This window comes from Citrus sinensis, chromosome 5, assembly GCF_022201045.2.
Source record: "Citrus sinensis cultivar Valencia sweet orange chromosome 5, DVS_A1.0, whole genome shotgun sequence".
NCBI classification, from domain to species: domain Eukaryota; kingdom Viridiplantae; phylum Streptophyta; class Magnoliopsida; order Sapindales; family Rutaceae; genus Citrus; species Citrus sinensis.
Genome location: NC_068560.1, coordinates 28,284,597 through 28,311,840, shown reverse-complemented (window position 1 = coordinate 28,311,840; position 27,244 = coordinate 28,284,597). Strand labels below are relative to the sequence as shown.

Below are 27,244 nucleotides of genomic sequence, written 5' to 3'. Positions count from 1 at the left end.
TTCTAGCAATCTTTTCATTTAAGGATGAAGTTATTGCAAAATTTATTATTTATAATTTTTATCCACTATATTTTTTTTCATATTTTAATATCAATTTAATTATTAATAAAAAATAATTATTATTATAAATTTAATATAATTAATTTTATCAAAATAAAAAAATTTTAATAATAAAATTGAAACCAAACCCAGACCAAACCCAAATGGATTGGTTTGGATTGGGTTGGAAATATTTGAGTTGGTTTGGGTTGAACCCAAACTTTTATGGTTTGGTTTGGGTTGACTCAAAACCCAACCCAAACCAACTCATGCCCACCCCTACAATCAACCCATCGTACTCATATTTAGATGCCATGAATAGAACAAACAAAAGTTTTTGTCTTTTTTCTGCATTACAATTTTTACTTTTTATTTTCGTTTTGTAATATTTATGTCACTTTATTACAAATTGATTTTTTTTTAAAGTTTATATTAAATTTTGAAATGATTAGAAATAGAAAATTATGTGAATATTCAGCTCTAGATTGATCATTTTATACATAATGAGAAATAACTAATGATGAATTGTTATCTATTATTGTTGAAAAACTAGTAGAAAAGATTATTTGATTTTTCACACTTCACAATCAAAGTTAGAGATTAAACTCTAAACTCCCACTATCAGAAATCTGCTAAAATGACAAAATCTAAATAAAGTGGTTCGATATGAATCTTAGAATATTATGTGGCAGCGTTTTCATAGTTTAATTGTATGTTCATTCTCTCCTTCCAACTAATTATGCAAAACGAGTCAAAGTTTGATGAAAAAAAAAAGAAGAAAATAAGAAAGAGATGGTCAAGGTATTTCTAAGCCAATAATACACGTATAATTATCTAACAACTTGTTCAATTATTTAAAAAGAAATCATAGAAAACTTTGTCAAGTTCATATACTGCGTGAATCGCCGATGTAGGACCTAACAATATATTATTTCCTGTCCACAACAGTTTGTCATTTTCACTCTTTGCTATTATTAAAAAAAAAAATAGTAATAATAATAACAGCAGCTTCTTTCAAAAGGGCTGAAATGAAATATTTCTAAATCGGAATTTTGCTTGCAGTACTATAAGAATTGAAAGAATACGGCAACATTTTCACCACATTATCAGCTCCTTCATTTCTTTCAGCATTAGCTACTTACTTTTGCAACAATTCACCATCAATTTCTTCTCTCTCTCTTTTTTCTTTTTCACCATGGTTGATGCGATCCTTTCCCCTCTCTTGGAGCAGCTGACTTCAATGGCTGTCGATGAGGCAAAGGAACAAGTGAGGCTGGAAACGGGCGTCGGAAAGGAAGCGGAGAAGCTGACCCGCAAACTCCGAACCATTCAAACTGTGCTCCATGATGCTGAAAAAAGGCAAATAAAGGAGGAAACAGTCAGACTCTGGCTCGATCAACTCAGAGACGCATGTTACGACATGGAAGATGTGTTGGGTGAGTGGAACACTGCAAGGCTCAAACTGCAGATCGATGGAGTGGATGATCATGAGAATGATGCTCTCGTTCCTAAGAAGAAGGTATGTTCCTTCTTTCCTGCTGCCTCTTGCTTTGGCTGCAAACCAATTTTTTTACGTCGTCGCATTGCTCTCAAGATGAAAGACATCAATGAAACTCTTGATGATATTGCCAAACAAAAAGACATGTTTGGTTTTGCTGTGAATGTTATTAAGAGTAATGAGAGAGCGGATCAACGAGTACCAAGTATCTCCTCAATTGATGAGTCCGAGATATTTGGTAGAGAAACACAGAAGAACGATCTGGTTAATAGGCTGTTATGTGAGAGTAGTGAAGAGCAGAAAGGCCCCTGTGTCATCTCACTTGTTGGGATGGGGGGCATAGGCAAAACTACTCTTGCTCAATTAGCCTACAACAACGATGATGTTAAAAATCATTTTGAGAAAATAATATGGGTCTGTGTGTCAGACCCGTTTGATGAGTTCAGAATTGCTAGAGCAATCATTGAGGCTCTGAAGCCAGATTCCGCCAAAGACCTTGTAGAGTTTGAATCTCTCATGCAACATATTCAAGAATGTGTTGTACGCAAGAAATTTCTTCTTGTCTTAGACGACGTGTGGAATAAAGATTACTCCAAATGGGAACCATTCTATAATTGTTTAAAGAATGGTCTCCACGGAAGTAAAATTTTAATTACTACACGTGATGAAACAACTGCCCATATTATGAAATCAACTGACATTATCCCAATTGCTGTTTTGTTTGAAAAGGAATGCTGGTCAATATTTGAGTCAATAGCATTTTTCGGCAAGTCCATGGAGGGATGTGAGAATTTAAAAAAAATTGGTCGAGAAATTGTAGGAAAATGCAAGGGCTTACCTTTAGCTGTAAAGACCATTGGTAGTCTTTTAAGGTCTAAAAACACTGAAGAAGAATGGCAAAATATTTTAAAGAGTGAGATATGGGATCACGAAGTGGTTGAGAGAGGTCTATTGGCCCCTCTGTTGTTGAGTTACAATGAATTGCCCTCTAAGGTAAAACATTGTTTCTCATATTGTGCTGTTTTTCCGAAAGATTTCGAAATAATGAAGTATAAGTTAATTAAACTATGGATGGCTCAAGGTTATCTTAATGAGAAAGAAAACAAAGAGATGCAGGACATAGGTGAAGAGTATTTCAACATTTTAGCTAGTAGTTCATTTTTTCAAGAGTTCGAAACAGATGTTGATGGTAAAGTCTATAAGTGCAAAATGCACGATTTAGTGCACGACCTTGCCCAATTTATATGCAGGAATGAATGTTTAACAGTGAAAAATCCTGGTGGTGAAGAGTCAATTATGAGTTCCTTTGAGCAGAAAAAAGTTCTTCATTTAATGTTAACTATAGACTGGGGGACTTCAGTCCCGATAGCCATTTGGAATAATGTTAAGAGAATGAGACGATTGCGTAGCCTCTTGGTTGAAGGTGGTGATTATTCATGGTCTAGCAAAGTTTTACCTCAATTATTTGATAAACTAACTTGTTTAAGGGCATTAACATTAGAGGCGCATAGCTTGTGTTTTGATTTCATCCAAAAAATTCCAAAAAATATAGAAAAATTGATACATCTGAAATACCTTAGTTTGTGCGGTCAAAAGAAGATAGAAAAATTACCCGAGACGTTGTGTGAGTTGTATAATTTAGAACGTTTAAATGTTAGTGGTTGTTATAATCTTAGAGAATTACCTCGAGGGATTGGGAAGTTAAGAAAGCTGATGTATTTAGACAATGATGGCACTGGTTGTTTAAGATACTTGCCGGTAGGGATTGGGGAATTAATCAGGCTTCGGATAGTGGGAAAGTTTGTTGTGGGCGGAGGGTATGACAGAGCATGTAGCCTTGGGTCTCTTAAAAAGCTTAACCTGCTTCGAGAATGTAGTATACGCGGGCTGGGTGGTGTGTCAGATGCGGGGGAGGCTAGAAGGGCTGAACTTGAGAAAAAGAAATATCTCGTTGAGTTGGGACTTTATTTTGATCAAGCTGGGAGGAGGGAGATTGAGGAGGATGAAGATGAACGGCTTCTTGAAGCCTTGGGACCGCCTCCTAATTTAAAGAGGTTAGAGATTTATAATTACAGAGGGAGGAGGAATGTTGTCCCCATAAATTGGTTCATGTCATTAACCAACTTAAGGGATTTATCTCTCAGCTGGTCGAGAAATTGCGAGCATTTGCCTCCTTTGGGAAAATTGCCATCCCTTGAATCTCTTCATATTGAAGGAATGAACAGCGTGAAAAGAGTGGGTAATGAATTTCTGGGAGTAGAAAGTGATACGGATGGCTCCTCAGTTATTGCATTTCCCAAATTGAAACTGCTGGAATTTTGGGTTATGGAAGAACTGGAAGAGTGGGATCTCGGGACTGCAATAAAGGAAGAAATCATAATCATGCCACGTCTTTCTTCCTTGATTATTTGGAGTTGATTTATAGTGGAGTATGAATCTTAACCACACACACTAAGTAATAAATAGTGAAAAATTAATTATAATTTTAATCGTATGATTATAAAGGAATGTTCTACCTTATAGTGCTTCCACTATATCCAGGCCTTTATTGAAAACAGTTCACGTCATGAACTGTTATCCATAAGTTCGACACTAACAAATATATATATTCAAATTGATTAATTAAATGAATCGATTATGCATAGAGAGTTAATGATCAAATTGTTTAGTCTAATTGCGCTTTCTCATTGCTAATAATTTCCGAATAATGTTTCAATTACAACAAAGTCGTCATAACAAAAATTACTGTGTTGCTCTATCCTTTTTTTTTTTAAATATGTCATGTCAAACTGGTTTGTTGGGCTTTTAGTTATTGAGAATTTTTTAAAAAATATTATTTTTTGATCAGGGGAGTTACCCAAGGGCAGGGCAGAGCAAAGCGTTTGAATTCGAGTCTAAAAGCCCAACAAATCAGTTTCATATACCGCGTGAATGTTATTATCTGCTGACACGATAATATATATTATGTAACAACTTGTTCAATTGTTGAAAAGAGAGATAATATATTATACCTATACAACAACTTTTGTCAAGTTCATATACCATATTATATATGTTGTATATGAATTATAAAATATTTATGGGTTGTAATGAGAATAAAGAATGAGAATTAGAATAAGTTGTTTACTTGAACTGTAAGAATTGGAATGGGAATGGGTTGAAATCCCATTGATGTGTTTATTTTATCTTAGAATCGAGGAATCAGAATAAGCTGAATTGTTTCAACTTACTAAATTGCCCTTAGTTAATTATAATAATGACTATTATTATTGCAAAATGATTAATAATAATAATAATAGTAAAAGTAATATCATTAATAATTTATCAAAAAATCCTTTGTTAATTATTGTCATTTGATGATGATGACGATGATAATTAAAATAATTAATGAATAAATAAATAATGGTTATAATTAATCAATTGATAACAATGACAACAACAACAATAATAAAATTATTGTTGGTTTTCTCCAAAAGAAAAATATTAATTTGAACTGCCGGCTACTTCCAGGAATCTTCATGCAATGAAGTGTTCACACGTTGCAATTGTAAGTTATTATTGTGCTTTGTCCAAAGGAAAATAAAGTGTTCTCACGCTGCAATTGTAAGGTAGTTTTGCAATGAAGTGTTCACACGTTCAACCCCTCTTTCTTCTATCATTTATAAATTCCATTACCTGTAACATATTTATATGCCGTGAAGAAAAAAAGGTTTTGTCTTTTTTCTGCATTACAATTTTGACTTTCCATTTTCATTTTTTTATATCTGTGACACTTTTATCACAAATTGATTTTTTTTAAAAAAAAGTTCACATACCGCGTGAATCGCCGATGTAGGACCTAACAATATATTATTTCGTGTCCACAAGTGTATATCATTTTCACTCTTTGCCGTTATTAAAAAAAATAGTAATAATAATAACAGTAGCTTCTTTCACAAGGGCTGAAATGAAATATTTCTAAATTGGAATTTTGCTTGCAGTACTATAAGAATTGAAAGACCACGGCTGCATTTTCACCACATTTTTAGCTCCTTCATTTCTTTCAGCATTAATTACTGTTGCTACAACTCTTCTCTCTCTTTTTCCTCTTTCACCATGGTTGATGCGATCATTTCCCCTCTCTTGCAGCAGCTGACTACCATGGCTGCTGAAGAGACAAAGGAACAGGTGAGGCTGGTAACCGGTGTCGGAAAGGAAGTGAAGAAGCTGAGCAGGAATCTCCAAGCCATTCAAGCTGTGCTCCATGATGTAGAGAAAAGGCAAGTAAAGGAGGAAAGTGTCAGACTCTGGCTCGATCAACTCAGAGACGTATCTTACAACATGGAAGATGTGTTGGAGGAGTGGAGCACTGCAAGGCTCAAACTGAAAATCGATGGAGTGGATGATCATGAGAATGCTGCTCTCGATCCTAACAAGAAGGTATGTTCCTTCTTTCCTGCTGCCTCTTGCTTTGGTTGCAAACGACTTTTTCTACGTCGTGACATTGCTCTCAAGCTCAAAGAAATCAATGAAAGTCTTGATGATATTGCCAAACAGAAAGACCAGTTTGGTTTTGCTGTGAATGTTATTAAGAGTAATGAGAGAGCAGGTGAGCGAATACCAAGTGTCTCCTCAATTGATGAGTCCGAAATATTTGGTAGAAAAGATGAGAAGAACGAACTGGTTGATAGGTTAATATGTGAGAATAGTATAGAACAAAAGGGGCCCCATATCATCTCACTTGTTGGGATGGGGGGCATAGGCAAAACAACTCTTGCTCAATTTGCCTACAACAACGGTGATGTTGAAAAGAATTTTGAAAAAAGAATATGGGTCTGCGTGTCAGATCCTTTTGATGAGTTCAGAATCGCTAGAGCAATCATTGAGGCTCTAACAGGTTGTCTCCCTAATTTTGTTGAGTTTCAATCTCTCATGCAACATATTCAAAAACATGTAGCCGGGAAGAAACTTCTTCTTGTTTTAGACGACGTGTGGAATGAAAATTTCCATAAATGGGAGCAATTCAACAACTGCTTAAAGAATTGTCTCTATGGAAGTAAAATTTTAATTACCACACGTAAAGAGGCAGTTGCCCGTATTATGGGATCAACTAACATCATATCTGTCAATGTGTTGTCTGGAATGGAATGCTGGTTGGTGTTTGAGTCGTTAGCATTTGTTGGTAAGTCCATGGAGGAACGTGAGAATTTAGAAAAAATTGGTCGAGAAATTACAAGAAAGTGCAAGGGCTTACCTTTAGCTACAAAGACAATTGCTAGTCTCTTGCGGTCTAAAAACACTGAAAAAGAATGGCAAAATATCTTAAAGAGTGAGATATGGGAGATAGAACAGGTTGAGAAAAATCTTTTAGCCCCTCTATTGTTGAGTTACAATGAATTACCCTCTAAGGTAAAACAATGTTTCACTTATTGTGCCGTCTTTCCAAAAGACGTTATACTAAAGAAAGATAAGTTAATTGAACTATGGATGGCTCAAGGTTTCCTTAACAATAAAAGAAATAAAGAGATGGAGGAAATTGGTGAAGAGTATTTCAATGTCTTAGCTAGCCGTTCATTCTTTCAGGAATTTGGAAGAGGATATGATGGTGAATTATTTCTATGCAAAATGCATGACATAGTGCACGACTTTGCCGAATACTTATGTAGTAATGAATGTTTAATAGTAGAATTACATAGTGGTGAAGAGTTAGCTATGAGTTCTTTTGCGGAGAAAAAAATCCTTCATTTGACGTTAGCTATAGGCTGCGGTCCGATGCCCATTTACGACAATATTGAAGCATTGCGAGGATTGCGTAGCCTCTTACTTGAAAGTACTAAACATTCTAGCGTAATCCTACCTCAATTATTTGATAAATTAACTTGTTTGAGGGCATTAAAATTAGAGGTGCATAATGAGAGGTTGCCTGAGGATTTCATCAAAGAAGTTCCAACAAATATAGAAAAATTATTACATTTGAAATACCTTAATTTGGCCAATCAAATGGAGATAGAAAGATTACCCGAGACGTTGTGTGAGTTGTATAATTTAGAACATTTAAATGTTAATTGTTGTGTAAAACTTAGAGAATTACCTCAAGGGATTGGGAGGTTAAGAAAGCTGATGTATTTAGACAATGAGTGTACTGTATCTTTAAGGTACTTGCCTGTAGGGATTGGGAAATTAATCAGGCTTCGAAGAGTGAAAGAGTTTGTTGTGGGTGGAGGATATGGCAGAGCATGTAGCCTTGGGTCTCTTAAAAAGCTTAACCTCCTTCGAGACTGCAGGATACGTGGGCTGGGTGATGTGTCAGATGTGGATGAGGCTCGAAGGGCTGAACTTGAGAAAAAGAAAAATCTCTTTGAGTTGAAACTTCATTTTGATCAAGCTGGGAGGAGGGAGAATGAGGAGGATGAAGATGAACGACTTCTTGAGGCCTTAGGACCACCTCCTAATTTAAAGGAATTATGGATAAATAAATATAGGGGGAAGAGGAATGTTGTTCCCAAAAATTGGATCATGTCATTAACCAATTTAAGGTTTTTAGGTCTCCACGAGTGGAGAAATTGTGAGCATTTGCCTCCTTTGGGAAAATTGCCATCCCTTGAATCTCTTTATATTGCAGGAATGAAAAGCGTGAAAAGAGTGGGTAATGAATTTTTGGGAGTAGAAAGTGATATGGATGGCTCCTCAGTTATTGCCTTTGCCAAATTGAAAAAGCTTACGTTTTATATTATGGAAGAACTGGAAGAGTGGGATCTCGGGACTGCAATAAAGGGAGAAATCATAATCATGCCACGTCTTTCTTCCTTGACTATTTGGAGTTGCCGTAAATTAAAAGCACTGCCCGATCACCTTCTTCAGAAGTCAACGCTCCAGAAATTGGAGATTTGGGGGGGATGTCATATTTTACAAGAACGTTACAGAGAGGAGACAGGAGAGGACTGGCCTAACATACGCCACATTCCCAAAATCTCCATTGCCTGAAGTGCGCGGCTGCAATTAGTCAATTACAATCACCCACGGCCACCACCACGGGTAATTTCTTTCTAGATCTCCTGCATGCATTGCGTGTCTCACTCTATTTTAATTAAAATTAATTAGTAGTTATTTTTTAATCCATTTTAGAAACGAATGGTGAACAGAGGAGGGGGGATTCAGCAGGGATATATATATATATGTAATGGTGCTAATAACTCTGGTTAGTAATTATAATTTGTATACGCTTTCCTTCTCGTTTGCTCTCTACTCCACTCTTCTTCATTAATTTAACAATGTCCATTAAAATTAGATATATTTGTCTAACTGATTCATTTGTTTTTTTTTTTTGGGGAAAGCGATATTTTTCAGCGTCGCAGAGCAGGAATTGGGGGACGGGCGCAGCGCGTGCTTTTTTAGTCTGTTATGTATGTTTTCAGTAATTCGTTTTGTTTTTTTTTTTTTTGCGAGCCTTTGTATTTGTAAAGAGAATGAATGAGGGAAAGCACAACACACAGAGAGCTCTTGTGAGGCCAAACCGTTGGGGATTGATTGATTTTGATTTTTGAGTGTTGATCTTGGTGTTCTTTTTTTTTCTTTTTTGGCTCATCTGAGAGCTTATTATTATTTGTATACTTTTTCATTATATAGTGGCTTATTGGTATCACCACCCGAGGATGTAGGCATATTAATTAATATGTCGTAAATTTTTTTACCTTGTGTTTGTTTATTGTGTTTATTTGATTATCATAATCAATTCCTATAAAAGATGGTGAAATTTAAATTTTAATTTTACATGGAGTCATAATTTAAAAATAAAATGCCTACAATGATCATAACATTAAAAAAATGGTGAATCGGTGGGTCTATAAAGTTTACATAAAAATGAGTCAAATTCAGTTATTAGCTGTTAACATACCAGTAAATGTAACATTCATTGGATAAAACAAATTTCAAATTACCTTTAGCTAAACGTTTTTAATATGATGTCGTGAAGCTTAGAATATACATGCATCATGATAAGGTTCTGATGACCGTACGTCGTATTGAGAAAATCACTGGACTAATGCTCTGGTGGCTGATCAAATTATTATCATTATTATTTTAATAAAATGACTGACAGTATACATAATTCCAAAACTAGTGTGCATCTTCTATCAAACTTTCCCTCCGCAATTCCTTTCTCCATTTAAAACTTTTATTTTTTTTTCAAAATTGTTTCCAATGCAAAATTTTTATTATTTTGAATAGTAATATGTATTTGTATAAGTAACATTTATAAATTTTATTCTATAAGTTTAATTTTATGAATGAAGTGAACTTATATTACAAATGGATTTGATTTTACTTTGAATTTTCTGTTAAATATCAAATACAGAAAATACGTATTTCTATGTTGACAAAAAAAAAACACTCAATTATTTTTTCGTGTTTCATTTCCAGTACGTATTTTTAAGTTGAACTCTATGAATTCTATTCTCAATATATACGAGTTTAATGAGTGACGTATGGGTACTAAAAGAGTTAAGTAATAAGTAAATAAAGTAAACCACGTGACATGACATTGATTCAATATTATTGTATCAATATTTATGAAAGAAATTGTATTAAAAATAAATTGTATGTTGAGTATTGATCTTGTCGTCTCATTATGTTTAGATATCTTAATATTAAATCGATATATGTTGTATCGTTGGTTGATTAAATGTCATATCATTTAAAGTATATCCTTAACTAACTGAATTAATAGCATAAATAATTTATTTCAAGAAGTCTTTGACCAGGTAATGTAAATGAGATTTGCAGCTTTGAGAAGAAACATAATATTTCAAACGTAGAATATTAAAACGTAACTATCATATTATCATTCTTGTTTTTTAAATCTGAATAATTGAGAATGCAAATTTAGAAGTCAACTTTAATGAGATCGCATACCAATTCCAATATTTAATCAAATCTTGACCGTCCCTCAATCAATCAACGGTGCGAAACAATTAGTGGATCCACATATGAGCCATGACTAAGTACAATAATGGCAATAGTTTAATTAAATATTATATTAAAATAGAATAATTGATATTATTCTTAGTTAGGTTACATTATAATTTTTAATAGACTTCTAAGCATTCCAATTAAAATTAAAAATTGTGGCGTGGCTACATGTTATGTCTATTGATGAAGTCACAAAAGATTGACCAAGAAACAGAGATAATTTCCCTAAGCTGATTTGGTTTCTACTGAGCAAGGTTGCACATATTTTGATGATACCATGGTTCATGAAAGTGACTCCCGAAGCCACACACTAACTCAACGATAATTTTAGAATATTATCAAAATACTTGGGGTATTTATTATATCTATTAAAAATCCACAATTCCAAATCGATTAATTCCATATGATAAAAAAGAAATTGATTTTGGATAGAAATATTTCATTTGACAGAACCATTGTACTGGCTGTGATTACGGAACTTTAAGAACGCCATTAGATGATCATATTTAATTGAAATTTTTTAACTATTTATCAATGTCTAAATTATGCCCTTAATGATTTAGTCAAATAATTTTCAAGTACTTTTATTTAACTAGCTAATAGATTTTGAATTTTAAGGGAGGTAAAGGCTTAAAAAAATCGATTTATATTTAATCCACTCTCCAATCTTTTAAAAAATGAACTTAAAAAAAATACCTAGATTGTGGGGGGGGGGGGGGAGAGAGGAGTGTATAAAAGGAACTTTTTATGTAGCGTTTAGTTTAGATAAGTATATTTTATTACACTTTTTGTTATTATTCAAAAAAACCCCATTCTTATGTACCACTTAGCTCACATGGGTAGGAGAAAATTAAGTTACCATTCAATTATACTATAATTAACTTTTAAAAAAAATCTCATTATTGACTTATGTATGATACATAATTTTCTTATTGTTGGTCACGAATAATTTGCTTATATGATCATATTGTTGGTACGAATTTCTTTGCTTCACTAAGGAAAGACTTTGAGTTTGGACATAATTTTTTTTCGAACTGAAGATGGATCTCAAATTTCTTACCTTACCATATACAAAGATTAAGAATTTTTAAGAATTTATAAGTCTTAGATAGTTGCGTATAATTTATTTTATTTTGTTAATTTTTACAATTATATTATTTCATTTCGATCAAGTTATGTATATTTAATCTTATACAAATAACTTTTCTCTTACGTGCACTAAATAATTTTTTTGTGTAGCATAAAAGATTTTATTCATAATTTGATGGGTTTTGTAAAAATAGTAAAATTTGGGGAGAGTTGGAAATGGGTAAAACGTGTATTATGTTTGTTGCCTAATTTGACAACTTAGAAGTATATTTTAATCTTAATAATAATAAAAAAGGAAATACATTTAGTAAACCTACCCACGCGCATCAAATGCGTGTGAAAATAAAATACCTACACATAAGAAGACAATTTGACAAAGCTCAACATGCTGCAATGCAATCTTTTCATTCCAATTCGATGCGTTGGATATAACTTAAAACAAAATGTCGGCTCAAAACAAATCTTTCAACTTTCAACAAAGACGTGAAGCAAAATTCAATCAAATGGCTGCGGCTTCATCATCATCTTCGCCATCTGCTTCTAACAAACCCACAAATTTCAGTCAAAAGCTCTTCATAATCTCTCTTCTTCTCCTCTCCTTCTCGCTTTTCCTTGTCGTTTTGTCGTTCAAACCTAAACAACAACCCCATTTGGCTTACGAGCCAAATAATAAATACAATACTAACCACTTAATACACAGACCCAAATGGCTCGATATTGTCGAAAAACACATCAACGGTCACAAAATTAAAGTTGGTTTAGTAAATATAAACGACGACGATGATGATGATTATAATAGCATACGTGGTGACATGCATGTTGAAACTGTTCACGTACGTTTCGACCATGTGGGTGAGGATAAAAAGTGGGAAGACTTTTTCCCGGAGTGGATTGATGAAGATCACAAGTGGGCCCCACCGACGTGCCCGGATATACCCATGCCGGCGCAGGATTACCGGTACCTCGACGTGATAGTGGCTAGTGTTCCCTGCCGAGGAGATGGAGATGCAGGTGGTGGGATGAGGGATGTGTTTAGGTTGCAAGTGAATCTCGTGGTGGCGAATCTAGCGGTGGAGAGTGGGTGGTTGAAACCTGATGTTGATCGGCCGGTGTACGTTGTCTTTGTGGGTTCTTGTGGGGCCATGGTGGAGATGTTCAGGTGTGATGATCTTGTGGAGCATGCAGGGGATTATTGGGTTTATAAGCCTGACTTGAGGAGATTGAAACATAAAGTATTGATGCCTGTTGGGTCATGCCAAATTGCTCCTTCTTTTGCTCAAACTGGTGAGTTTTGCTTTTTTTTTTTTTTTTTCCCTGGTTTCTCGAAAACATTTTGTTTGTGATTTAGATAGCGAGTAGTTTGGAAACTGAAGAAAATTTGGTCATCACTTGAAGAAGAAAATCCCCTGTACAATTTTCCAACCAAATGCTAACTTACTGTTTGTACTCAGTTCCAAGAATTTTACAATGTTATATGCATTAAAATGTGACTTAAAATTTCGTAAAAATCTTTATGAATTTGTAGTTGTTGTTCTTGTTGCTTGTCATATTTCTTGATTATTTAAGAAGTAGTATTTAAGCTCTTATTGTTTTTTTTTTCCTACTTTAATGGTCGCTTATATAGGCGAATCTATAGTGAGAACGAAAATATTATGATTTTTAATGGATATGTTTTGGAGTTTATTCTAGAGGATAGAGTCTTAAATTTTAATGAAAGCTTGTTGCATATAAAAAAATATAAAATGTTCACAAGAAATGGATGCAGGAGATTTTATTTAATTTTTCTTCGGAAATTTGAGGTGTTCTGAGGAAAAAAAAAAAAAGGTTAGTGGGTGATTTATCTGGTCATGGCGGGTCATTAATTTACTGCTTTCTTTAGTTTCAAGTTTTAGTAAATTATTCGTCCAAATTAAATATGCACAACTCGTGCACAGGTGTAATTGGTTTAAATTTGACCGGTTCTTTAATTTTGATATCCTTAAAGAGTTGTAATAATCTACAGACACAGAATGTATACAGGCAGCAGTCATGATTCTGATTGTGTGAAAATTTGGCAAGGTGTCAAAATTTGGTAACTCAGCCAACATAAATCAATTTCCGAATTAAGACTTATGTGGCATTAGAGAATTGCACTTTCAATTTTCGTGAAAGTATTACGTAATCCGGACGCCACGACTTCTTCAAAACCTTCATATGTAATTCATTTTTCTTAATTTTGCAAAATTAACCTAAAATTAATATTTGAGTGTTTTTATTTTGATTTACAGGCAAAGAAATATGGAGATATTTTATGTCACAAGCAAGACTAGCAAAACTGAACTACACAACGTACCATCAAAGAGAAGCTTATGTGACCGTCCTACATTCATCAGAAGCTTATGTATGTGGTGCAATAGCTTTAGCGCAAAGCATAATCCAAAAAAACTCGACTGGAGATCTCGTTCTCCTTCATGATAAATCAATAAGTGGCAAGTCTCTCCGTGGCCTGAGAGCTGCCGGATGGAAAACCAAGTGGATTTCGCGCATACGTAGCCCCTTTGCCAAGAAAGATTCATACAATGAGTGGAATTATAGCAAGCTTAGAGTATGGCAACTCATTGAATATGATAAACTTATCTTCATTGATTCTGATCTTTTAGTACTCAAAAACATCGACGAGTTCTTCTTTTACCCTGAATTATCAGCAGCAGGTAATGACAAAGTGTTGTTCAACTCTGGGGTGATGGTGATTGAGCCATCATTGTGCAAGTTTGAAGATTTGATGTTGAAATCCTTTAAGGCTTCGTCGTACAATGGGGGCGACCAGGGGTTTCTTAATGAAGTGTTCACATGGTGGCATAGGTTGCCTAAGAGAATAAACCATTTGAAGGTGTTTTCAAAGCAAGACGATAAGGAACATCAAGTGGGTGATGGTCCTTATGCAATTCATTATCTGGGGTTAAAGCCATGGATGTGTTACAAGGATTATGATTGCAATTGGGACATGGTGAGTCGCCATATATTTGCTAGTGATTCAGCTCATAAGAAATGGTGGCAAGTTTATGATGCAATGCCTAAGAAATTGCAACAGTACTGTGCATTAACAAAGCATATGGATAAAAGGATTAAGAAATAGAGAAGAATTGCTGAGAATGCAAGTCTGGCTAATGGGCACTGGAAGATTAAGCCGAAAGATCCCAGGCAATATCATATTGTTGATAAGAAATGAAGGGTGAGTGAAATTCTTTTAATTTTTTTTTAATATAGCATCATTATTTATGTTGTTTGTTCTGATCAAGAAAACTGAAAAGCAAGGAAATACAACAATACAAGATTGAGTGGCAAAATTTCATAATTGAATGGTTTGGCAACAAATCCTGACACGTCATAACTGTTGAGAATCAAATAAAACGGCATTGAATGAAGTTTTTCAAAGACATAATCCGCACTTGTCAAAGGGATAATCTGCACTTGTCAAAGATACGATCCGCGCCGAACGGATTGACACATTTCCTTCCGTATTCACATATGTAATCTTTGAAAAAATGTAGCCTCTGCTGAAACAAAAACAAACTCTATGCCCTTAATCGTGCATTTCCAAATAAACACATATTTTAGGTAATTTCGAAATTTACCATGATCTCCCATGAATCCAAACTTGGAAGCTTGTTATGGAGCTTCACTGAGTTGCTACAACTTTGATCCAGCTGCTGAATGCCCGCTTCCTTTTCTTCGGCTCAAGGTTCGGCTTTTCTCAACAATCCACTGTGCACACACGGGAGACAAGAGGGAGAGAGAGAGATGCACTGCACTCATGCCACAGATTTTTCGAATAGTAAACTTCCAATGGGCTGAAGTTACTTAAATACAGTGGTTGAGCGCAGGGACCCCTCATGTGTTAGTACCAAATTGCCCATCCCATTATGAGCTAAAATAACACAATTAAGGATTATACTTGTCTATAATATACTACTGTATAGGGTATGTCAAAATTGCTCCATGATATTTGACATTAGTCACGTATTAATTCGGTAAAATATAAAAAAATAATTAGAATGATTTATGCCAGTCCACATAATGTGAGAAATAAATCTAACAATCTCCCACTTGGACGACAGAAATCACTCTAATGATGAATTTAAAATAAAATAATATTTTGAAAACAACTGAATTAATTAATATGTGACTAGAACAAAAGGTCAAATGCGAGCAATCACCCAAAACATAAATAAGTCCAAAATGTGCCACAAGTATCAAGTCATATGTGCACCGACAGGATGCTCCACATAACAAGACACTTATAAACACGTGACTATGTAGTAGTATACAAGTATAATTATGGAAATAACATGACAATGTGATCAACATGCTCATTTCCACAAAGTCCACATGTCTAGCAAAATGAGACGAAAACAATATGTCTCCTAGACCATCGCTTCTTTATAACCATAATAAGACTAAACAAATAAGACTCTAGCAAAATGTCTCGAGAAGCGAGCTTCCCTTTTAATCATAATGAGACTAATACCAAGATGTCTCAAGGAAGTCGTGCTTTCTTATAATTATAATGAGACTAAATCAAAATGTCTCAAGAAAGTACACTGAAGCTAAGTCATAATGCTTCAGTCTTTAATGTCCATATTGAGACTAAGCAAACTGTCTCAGGCCATAGTATCCTCATTCTATACATAATGTCATATGCAACCAAATGTGTACACAATATATGGCATATCAATATCACATAACAACATGCATGCATGATAACAAAATGAGTGATACATAATCTCATTTAAGTTGCAACTTATAATACAAACCAGAACTCCCACTTATAATAAAACGACGTGTCGTTTGTTTATTACATTAAAACCGACATGTCGTCTGTAAATTAGAGACAAAACGACGTGACATTTAGTCTCCAGAAGTGCAGCAGGCTTTAAACGACATGTCGTTTATTTTCCATCAGAACCGACATGTCGTTTATTCAAGCAGAGGCCAAATGACCTGTCGTTTTGTGATTTACAAAGGTTATTTTTTTCCTTCATTCAGTCTAGACGCAAAAAAAAACAAAACAAAACAAAAAACAAAAAAGAGAAAAAAAAGAAAAAAAAGAAAAAACAAAAAAACAAAAAAAAATGGAGAAAACTCCAACTGAATATGCTCCTGTTGTCATTCAATCTATTCAATCTGATGGAGTATTTAATGCTGGAATTATCCTCACTGAGACAAACTACGATGTTTGGTCGCAAATAATGGAGATGCATCTTGCAGAAAGAGAAAAACTCTCATATATTCGTAGCAGCACAAAGCCATCTGAGGAATCTTCAAAGGAATATGAGAAATGGTATAGTGAGAACCAAAAAGTAAAAAGATGGTTACTCATATCCATGTCTCCGGAGATCATGAAGCGATATTTACGAATTCCTACAGCCTACGAAATCTGGGATGCATTATCAAAAGCCTTCTATGATGGAAGCGATGAATTACAAGTTTTCACTCTAAACCATAAGGCATTCTCTACCAAGCAAAATGGACAACCACTCTCTAAATTCTACGGAGAATTGATCGAAATATTTCGAGAACTTGATTACCGAGATAAAGTGGTCATGAAGGATCCAGAAGATGTTGTAATATACAGAGGTCTGTTGAAAGATTGAGAGTGCACATTTTTCTTGCTGGGCTAGATGAAGAATTTGATCAAGTTCGTGGAGAAATTCTACGAAAAGATATTATCCCAGACTTAGAAGAATGTTATTCTCTGATCCGAAGAGAAGATGTACGGCAAAGCAAACTAAACAAGAAGGTAGACTCAGAAACGTCTGCTATGATAGCACGACAGCAGCCTCAAAGAAAGCTTGTTGACAAGTCATCACTCCATTGCACTCATTGTAGAAAGAAGGGTCATACGAAAGAACAATGTTTTGAAATCATTGGATATCTTGACTGGTGGGATACTCGAAAGAAGAACACCAAGCATGGATCAAAAGCTGCAGTAGCTGAATCCACATCCACTACAGTTCTTCGAAAAACATCTTCAGTGCAAATCGCAACCTCTGTCAGTCCAGGTAAGGCCCTTAAAACTCTTACACCTGTTATTAATAGTACTTGGATAATTGATTCTGGGGCAACTGATCATATGACTTTTGATTCTCGACAAGTTTCTCAATTGAAACAATCTTTACAAAAACATATTTCCACTGCAAATGGAACCACAACCTCAGTTATTGGGGAAGGATCTTTACGACTCACAGATGAATTAAATTTAGACTCTGTGTTAATTGTTCCATCTTTAGATTATAATCTTTTATCTGTGTCTCAATTAACCAATTACTTATCACGTGTTGTAATTTTTTGGCCTGATTATTGTGTGTTTAAGGACATCCAAACGAAGCAAACGATTGGTTATGGTATTAGATGAGGCAACTTGTACTACTTGGAGATGTCATCAACAAACACTGAAAAGTTAACCCCCGTACTAGTCGCAGATAGTTCCATAAAAAAAAGGGAAATCGGAAATTTGGTTATGGCATAAACATTTAGGGCATGTGTCATTTGGTTACTTAAAAAAATTATTTCCTAATTTGTTTTGAAATTTGATGTTTGTAACTTTAAATGTGATGCTTGTGAACTTTCAAAAAGCCATCAAACTACTTTTCTATTGTCCTTAAATAAAAATCCAGTTCCTTTCATGGTAGTACATTCTGATGTATGGGGGCCATCTAAAGTTTCTACAATTGGAGGTGCTCGTTGGTTTGTTACATTTATTGATGATTGTAGCAGAATGACATGGATTTTTCTGATGAAATCGAAAGACGAAGTAAACTCTTTATTTCAAAGATTTCATAAGATGGCGACAACTCAATTTCAGACACAAATTCGAGTTCTACATACTGATAATGGAGGCGAGTATATGAGCACAGCAATTCAACAGTTTCTGAAATCACAAGGATTTGTCCATCAAACCACTTGTGTGGGGACACCCCAACAAAATGGCATTGCTGAACGAAAAAACAGACATTTACTAGAAGTTGTTCGAGCATCACTAATCCAAGCCCACATGCCACTATCTTATTGGGGAGAAGCACTGGCATCCGCAGCATACTTGATCAATCGAACACCTTCAAGCTCCCTTAGATTTAAGACTCCTTTCCAGGTTCTGAATGATGCAATTATGTCGCCAAATGTGCCGAATTTACCCCCACATGTGTTTGGCTGTGTTGCCTTCGTTCATTTACCGCAACAAGACAAATTATCTCCTCGAGCACTACGTTGTGTGTTTGTAGGGTATGCCTTACATCAAAAGGGATACCGATGCTATTATCCACCATCAAGAAAAATATACATCACCATGGATGTCGTTTTTCATGAATATATCATGTACTACTTGTCAGAGTCTGAATTTCAGGGGGAGTATATTGAAGAGGAAATTCATACTCTTACATATCTTCCACCTGAAGAAAGTCAATCTTCCATTGAGATAGTAAACCTTCAAGATACTGGAAAAGAAAATGGTGATGATTCTCAGGCTGAGATAAGTGAAGACACATTTGGGGAGCACAATAACTCAGACACAACTGCAATCGAGAATGAGTCACATAAAGAAATACCTAACCAATCGTCTGCAGATGATGTTCCTACCACAAGTCCAATCAGAAGAATTCTTCCCCAGCGTCAAAATAGAGGTATCCTTAAACCCACATATGAGCCTGACTTCTCTAGTAGAGTCAAATACCCTATGAGTCATTTTGTGTCTAACCATCGCTTGTCAGAATCAAATCAGTCATTTGTGAATCAATTATCTGCTGTATTTATTCCTAACAGTGTGCAGGAAGCCTTAAAAGACCCAAAGTGGAAAGCGGCTATGAATGATGAAATGAGATCTCTACAGAAAAATCAAACATGGGAACTAGTTGATCTTCTACCAGGAAAGAAACCAGTGAGTTGCCGATGGATCTACACTATAAAATACAAAGCAGATGGCTCTATTGAACGATACAAAGCAAGACTCGTAGCTAAGGGTTACACCCAAACCTACGGGATAGATTATACTGATACGTTTGCACCAGTAGCAAAAATTAATAATATTCGTATCTTATTATCATTAGCAGTCAACTTGGATTGGCCAGTGCAACAGTTCGATGCAAAGAATGCTTTCATCCATGGAGACCTGTCTGAAGAAATTTATATGGATCTGCCACCAGGATGCAGTGGACCAGAACGACTCAATCAGAAAGTATGCAAATTGAAGAAATCATTGTACGGGTTGAAGCAATCCCCAAGAGTATGGTTCGGGAAATTCACAAAGGCTATGGTTCATTTTGGGTATAACCAAAGCAATTCAGATCATACCTTATTCATTAAAAAACGACAAGGTAAAATCACTGCCCTTATTGTCTATGTGGATAATATAGTAATTACAGGCAACGACGAGGAAGAAAGAGAGGCTCTTCAGAAGTACTTGTCGAGAGAGTTTGAGATGAAGGATTTAGGTGCCTTAAAATACTTTCTTGAAATTGAGGTTTCTCGATCTAAGGGAGGAATCTTTCTGTCTCGAAGGAAATATGCCTTAGATCTATTGCACGAAACGAGAATGACAGCTTGTCAGCCTATTGACACCCCAATAGAAGAAGGACTGGTGTTTTGTATTACCTCAGACCAAGTTCCAGTAGACAAAGGAAGATATCAAAGGCTGGTTGGAAGATTGATGTACTTGTCCCACACAAGGCTAGATCTTGCTTATGCATTGAGTGTTGTAAGTCAGTTTATGCATAATCCCGGAGAACAACACATGAAAGTAGTAATGCGGATCCTGAGGTACCTGAAGACAAATCCAGGAAAAGGAATCTTATTTTCCAAAAATGAAGATTACAGCAACATAGAAGTTTATACTGATACAGATTGGGTCGGGTCAGTTAGTGATAGACGCTCTACTTCAGGATACTTTACCTTTGTGGGAGGCAACCTTGTCACATGGAGAAGCAAGAAACAACATGTCGTTGCCCGTTCGAGCGCTGAAGCAGAATATCGAGGCATGGCTCTTGGTGTAACACCCCAGTCCGAAATCCAAGGGCAAATATGTCCACAACTCACATATGATTTAAATAACTCTTTACAAACAATAAAATTCGAGCATCAAATACAAAAGCCAGCGGAATAACTAAAAAATTTAGCGAAACCATCTACCATCTTCAACTTGTCACTCATCACGAATCAATCCTGACTTCTGGAAACTGAATCACAATAAACTATAATGAGTACAAAACTCAGTAAGCAAACTAGTTTTTCTTATAGAAAATACATACATACTTATACATAATGCAATGGATGATATGCCATGATCTTTTAGAAATACTGTAAAATTAATTCATAAAAATCTCTTTCTGTCGCTTTCAAACTTTCTCATTTTCTTTCGATGAAATACGTATCCTACAATGTGGCACTTTGTGTTGTGCGTGGCACTTTGCACCATGCGTGGCACTTTGCGGGACTCTAGCCCTCAAGAGGTGGCCCCTGCATAGTCTCAAGAGGTGGCCCCCACACAACTTCAAGAGGTGGCCCCCAATGCAAAATCTCATAAAACATAAATTCAATTTGCTAAAATCCACTTTCTCATTCATAGAAAACTCAATGCATTTTCGTGCTCATGCCAATGAACCATCACACATATATATGCCCATGTACATAATCACGCCCATTACATAACAACACATCACATAAACACATGAGCAGAGACATATAAATCCATATTCGTACATATCAAAATAGGCTTTTCATACAAGTCAAACATATATATTATTTATTGTGATTCGTTTTAAAGTCTAGTTTACTTACCTCTTGGCATCCTCATGTAACAAATGCGTACTGATACCATCAACCTAAAATCATCAATAAATTCTCATAAGATATAATCAAATCTCAATCATAAACTCTAATGTCCTCAAATATCTCAATTTAAATAACTCTTAAGCTCAACCTCAAATGTCCTCAATAATCGGCCCTCAAAACATAACAGTCCATATTTCTCCGATTTTTAATAAATTATTCTCTTATTGGAAGAATCTCAAATTTTACAGACCATATGCTGACACATTGAAAGTTCATTGATAAAAATTTCATAACATAATTCCTTCCAAAAAGATTGAAAATAATTCACGTTTCAGACATCATCAATACTGTCAAACAGTTTTCTGTTTTGAACACACTTGCTTTAAAAATACAAAACAATTTATTTCTTGATCATAAAATCATGAAAATTTCCAGAATCATACTAGACATATATAAAAATCATTGGTCCAAATTTCATAATTTTTGAAGGAGTCTAGATATGGTAGAAATAATTTCGTAATTCACTGAAATCATAAATTTCCAGGTTTTCAGACTTGAATTTGAAAAATCATAATTAATCGAAATCTTATCCGATTAACTTGAAACAAGTTTCAAAACATATTAGACAATGTCTAGTTTAACATACCCAAAAAACAGAATCAAAATCAATTTGTACAAATTACTATGATTTTCGTAATGATTCACTGTCAGCATATTTATGTAAAATCTTTGATTTCTACTTCTATTGCAATCATGCTTCTCCACAACAAGTTAATAGAAACCAATAATTAAAACGTACCTCCAAAACTTCTCCCAACAATAACAACTTGATCCAATGTGTTGTCTATGGCAAAACTAAGAAGAAGAAGAAGACTTTCTTCTTCTCTTTTTTCTTTTCTTTTCTCTCTTGTCTCTCCATCTCTCTTTTTCAACCGATCCCTCTTTTTCTCTCTCTTATAATGAAAAATACATCTTGTTCTATTTATATTAGGGTAAAAAGGATCACTAAAAATTAAAAAGACTTAAATACCCTTAGGAGATTTGGGGTATTACACTTGGGGTATGTGAAGGGCTATGGATAAGCTTTATCTTAAACGATTTGGGCTATCCATCACAACAACCAATACAACTATACTGTGACAACAAAGCTGCACGAGATATTGCTCATAACCCAGTTCAACACGATCGAACAAAACATGTCGAGGTAGATAGATTTTTCATCAAGGAGAAATTAGATGAAAAAATCTTAGAACTATCGAAAATTCGATCAGAAGATCAACTTGCAGATATTTTAACGAAGGCCATTTCAAGCAGGGCATTTACAAAATTCCTAGACAAGTTGGGTATGCAAGACATCTATGCACCAGCTTGAGGGGGAGTGTTGAGAATCAAATAAAACGGCATTGAATGAAGTTTTTCAAAGATATAATCCGCACTTGTCAGAGGGATAATCTGCACTTGTCAAAGATACGATCCGCGCCGAACGGATTGACACATTTCCTTCCGTATTCACATATGTAATCTTTGAAAAAATGTAGTCTCTGCATCTATAAATAACTCTCAGTGTATAATGTTTTATTTAAGAAATGAAAACACGTTTCTTCAATAACTTGAAAAGTTCTAGACGTGGATAACATAATCAGGCTATCAAATTTCTTGCAAAATGCATTACACAATAATTTGAAGACTAGTTTCGTATTTGTTTCCCCTAAAAAATATTTGATTTCCCACTAGTTCTGCAACTGGTTTCTGGGGATTTAATAGATGGACTAAAAAAAGCCTTGGATTTCTTCCCTTCGGCTTCAGCAGCTGGCTAGGCCTTGAAAGGCAGGAAAGTCTTTCCACCCATGAAAGGTTGTAAATATTGCCAATAATCTTGTCTGATTGCCAATGATCGCGGCTGAACCATTTCCAATATTGTAGAACTTCTGGTACTTCCACACACACCATCCTCCTTCTGGTAGTCTTCGAGGATACAGCAAATGGTCCTCTCCGTCGCTGTGAGGGTCGAGTTCGACAAGTGAACGTATTGTAGCCTGCTCATTGCTCTGCAACAGTGCAAAATACAAGTCATGAATTTGATATGTATGTATGTCATAAAACCATTATAATTAGGATATATTCGTCTAACTGATTAATTTGTTGGGAAAGCAATATTTTCAGCCAAAAAGGAATTACGCATTATTGTTTGTACCCTTTTTCATCATATGGTGGATTTTCGGTATCACCATCTGTGGATGTAGGCATATTAATTAATATGCCAAACCATATAAATTTTAATTTGTGCCTTGTTTGTATTTATCGTATTAATTAATTATCATAACCAAACCCTATAAAAGACCGTGAAATTGGAATTTTGGTACTTGGGGTCATAATTTAAGATAACAAACATACAAGGATTATAAAATAAAATTGGTGAATCGGCGGGCCTATAAAATTTATATAAAAAGGAGTCAAATTTAGTTGTTAGTTTGTGAGATGGCAAAATTTTCAACCAAAAGAAAATAAACAATTACCCACAAACTATTAAACATACCAGTAAGTGTACCATTCATTGAATAAAACAAATTTCCAGTTACCTTCGCAAAACATTTTTATTATGATGTCATGAAGCTTAGAATATACATGCATCATCATGAGGTTTTTGAGGACCGTACGTCGTTTTGCTCACCAAATAAAATTTTTAATCGTAGCAAATAATCTTTCAACGAGGTGATTTTTATTTTATTTTATTTTTTTTAATAAAATGACTAACAGTATAATGCCACAACTAGTGTGTGCATCTTCCATCAAACTTTCCCTGCTCAATTCCATTCTCCATCAAACAGTTTTATTTTATTTTTTTAACTTTTTGCCATGAAAATTTTTATTATTTTGAATAGTAATATGTTTTTGTATTTGAAACAGTTATAAATTTTATTCTATATGTCAAATTTTAAGAATGAAATGAACTTAAATTACAAATGAATTTGATTTTATTTGAATTTTCTGTTAAATATCAAATTCAAATTTTTTTTTTCTAGTTGAAAGTGTATTCTGTCAACCAAAAAAGAAAAATCAATTCCTTTTTCATGCTTGATTTCCAGTTATAACCAGACAATGGAATCTCGTTCCTCTCCTTTTAATTATTTCATTTGTTTCACCTTTTATTTCTCTATTCCTTTCCGTTTTCGAATCGATCTGATGGTAGATGCTTATTCATGAACATATCTCAGTGATCATGGTGGCATTTATAGAGTAAATGGGCAACAACAAAATGAATAATCACTTTTACTCCTTAAAAGAAAAAGAAGAAATGTAAAAATATCTTAACACTTTCATAAGTAGGTACTTGTCCATATTGCTATTTATTATGCAAATTTTAAGAGAAGTAAAAAAAATTTGTTCCGACGAAATGGCAGATAAGTGTACACTCTACGAGTGCACTGCAATCTCATTACGTCACAGATAGTTGGCCGTGGGTGTCTTTCTTTCCTTTTCTCAAAACTTTATCTTTTAAAGAGAAGAGTTGACACCTAGTAACTAGCCTTCTCAATACATAAAAATAGATGCATAAAGCCAAGGAAGGTTGAACAACAGAGTAGAGTAAAAAGTGTATAGGAATACATAAAGATCTAAGCAAACAGATAACAGGAGATTTATTGGCCTTCATAGACAGGAGCTTCTAAGGTGGGCTTCAACCCAACTTTCATAAGTTAATTATCTTATTTGGATTTTAAATTCTTTGGTTAGTTAATTACTTTTTTTCCCATTGCTCTGTACCCTTGATATTCTGATGTTCAATTACAAATTCCTGAAACCACTGATTTGGTGATTTCCTGTGTGGTTGATCATTTTATATGTCTAACTAATTTTCTGGGCATGCATGCATGTGCTACCGAGATTTTAAGGCAATATTTCTTAGCAGAGGAATTACGTACATGAGGGCAGAACAGAGCAGAGCAGGAATTGCCTCATTTTTATTTGCGCTTGTATTCTAGGGGTTTATTGTGAGGAGAAAAAGTTTTAAGCAGATTTTATATTATGTTCATGTCAGGAATATGCAGTATTTTTTTAATATCTCGAATTTACAGACAAGATAACTAGTTAATTACTTCGAAATATGTTAATTTTGCTACAAAATAAGCATCTATGGCGTCATCAGGTGGATGGTCATATTATATGTGTGTCAACTCCTCTGAGTTCTGCACTGAAAGAGACTTTCCATTTTCAGCAAAATAATAAAGTCAAGCCAAGGGCAAAATGTTTTCAGCTCGGTGAAGTCTCTTGCTGTATCGAAGATGGGAAGACAGACAGTCCTGTAAACTGATCATCAGAGGACTGGATTCACTATGCTCTATTACTGCTCTCTACTCCTCATTTTCTGATGTTCAATTAATACCATAAAATCATTATGTGATTGATCATTTTTATTATTTCAAACTGGTTTGTTAGGCATGGTACTGAGCTCTACCTATTATACCTATTGTAGTCGGAGCAGCCATTACCATTGTCGGGCTGGCAGCTTACCGTGTCTACTTGGCAAGGAAGAATTCTTCGTCATCATAGAGGCTGAACATTTATCTCTCAACCAGCCACATTCTCAGACAAGCTGATTGCGCCAATTCATTGGGTTTCCTCAGATGTCTCATTTGTAGAGCATTTGATAAAATTTTATTTTAAATGTCATGTCACTAGCCTAACTCTTCAACTCTTTTTGTATATTTTATCAAGTTAGTTAGTTTGGGAAACTGTTCCAGTAGTAGAACATAAATTACATGTACAATGGAACACGTTATTGTGCAGGAATTGTCCAATAAAAAATTTTGCTGTAGTTTTTTTCAATTTTTTCAAATCGATGCCCTTTGTTATACTCTTTTATTCTATTTAAGCATTTTAATTTTGCTAAAAGAGCTCATTTTCTAATTTTTAAACTTCTTTTTCTGTGTCGTGGTTATCCCAAAATGTTAGATGATATCATGATAAAAAAAAAAATGCATTTTACCATAACGTGCAGTGACAAATTATTGTCATACAATTTTCCTCTCCCCTGTCATGGAACTAGCCACAAATTACTTGAAATCCTCAGGGAGATGGGGCACCTATAAAATTCCAGTTTGGTTTGATGGTGTCTGGAGTCTGGATTGGGCCAAAAATCATTTCAATCATCACAGTATGCCGTTGGCCATCGTGAAGCGACTCTAGTAAAGAGAAGAGTTGACACCTAGTAACTAGCCTTCTCAATACACATAAAATAGATACATAAAACCAAAGAAGGTTGAATAACAGAGTAGAGTAAAAAGTGTATAGAAATACATAAAGATCTAAGTAAACAGATAGCAGGAGATTTATTGGCCTTCATAGACAGGAGCTTCTAAGGTGGGCTTCAACCCTCCTTTCATACGTTACTTATCTTATTTGGGTTTAAAGTTATTTGGTTGGTTAATTACTTTTTCCCATTGCCCTGTACTCTTCATATTCTGATGTTCAAATATTACAAATTCATGAAACCACTGATTTGTTGATTTCCTGTGTGGTTGATAATTTTATATGTCTAACTGATTTGCTGGTCATGCATGCATATGCTACCGATATTTTAAGGCAATATTTCTTAGCAGAGGAGTTACGTACATGAGGGCAGAACAGAGCAGGAATTGGCTCATTTTTATTTGCGCTTGTATTCTAGGGGGTTATTGTGAGGAGACAGGTGGTGTTCTTTATATATATACACTTGTTTTCATCACACGTATAGTGGATACCAGCATCACCACCTGTGGATATATCATGTAAATCTTTGTGCCTTGCGTGTGCTTTTTGTGTTGTTGATCCTTTCCTTATTGTTTGATTGATTGTATCAGCGGCTTAATTGGACATTGTTGCTTCTAGCTAGGA

At 34.8% G+C, this 27,244-nt stretch overlaps 2 protein-coding genes and 1 long non-coding RNA gene across 5 annotated transcripts in view; 2 read left to right on the top strand and 1 right to left on the bottom strand.

The window, feature by feature from the left end:
* Positions 1 to 826: 826 nt before the first annotated feature.
* Positions 827 to 27,244, top strand: part of LOC127902137 (putative disease resistance protein RGA4) — a 77,717-nt gene continuing 51,299 nt past the window's right edge. Inside the window, exons 1-4 of one of the 3 annotated variants that reach the window (XM_052440823.1) lie at positions 827 to 1,558; positions 5,669 to 8,551; positions 8,642 to 8,714; positions 8,851 to 9,206. In XM_052440823.1, coding sequence (XP_052296783.1) covers positions 1,235 to 1,558; positions 5,669 to 8,500 — 3,156 coding nt within the window. In that variant the 5' untranslated portion in view covers positions 827 to 1,234 and the 3' untranslated portion in view covers positions 8,501 to 8,551; positions 8,642 to 8,714; positions 8,851 to 9,206. Of the gene's footprint in view, positions 1,559 to 5,665; positions 8,552 to 8,641; positions 8,715 to 8,850; positions 9,207 to 27,244 lie in introns of those variants that run through there. The other 2 variants (XM_052440821.1, XM_052440822.1) reach the window with 2 other exon arrangements.
* Positions 11,991 to 15,062, top strand: LOC127902156 (putative UDP-glucuronate:xylan alpha-glucuronosyltransferase 4). The gene is made up of 2 exons (XM_052440862.1): positions 11,991 to 12,856; positions 13,840 to 15,062. The coding sequence occupies exons 1-2, from the start codon at positions 12,016 to 12,018 to the stop codon at positions 14,685 to 14,687; spliced, it is 1,689 nt and encodes a 562-aa protein (XP_052296822.1). The 5' UTR covers positions 11,991 to 12,015; the 3' UTR covers positions 14,688 to 15,062.
* On the bottom strand, positions 20,625 to 22,323 carry LOC127902161 (uncharacterized). The gene is made up of 3 exons (XR_008054686.1): positions 22,173 to 22,323; positions 21,380 to 21,423; positions 20,625 to 20,778 (listed from the first exon to the last, which is right to left on the bottom strand). It is a non-coding gene; the product is annotated as an uncharacterized LOC127902161 (long non-coding RNA).

Coding starts and splice junctions, on each gene's coding strand:
- LOC127902156 (XM_052440862.1), top strand. CDS start 12,016: ATGTCGGCTCAAAACAAATCTTTCAACTTTCAACAAAGACGTGAAGCA. Junction 12,857..13,839: donor TCCTTCTTTTGCTCAAACTG/GTGAGTTTTGCT, acceptor TTTGATTTACAG/GCAAAGAAATATGGAGATAT.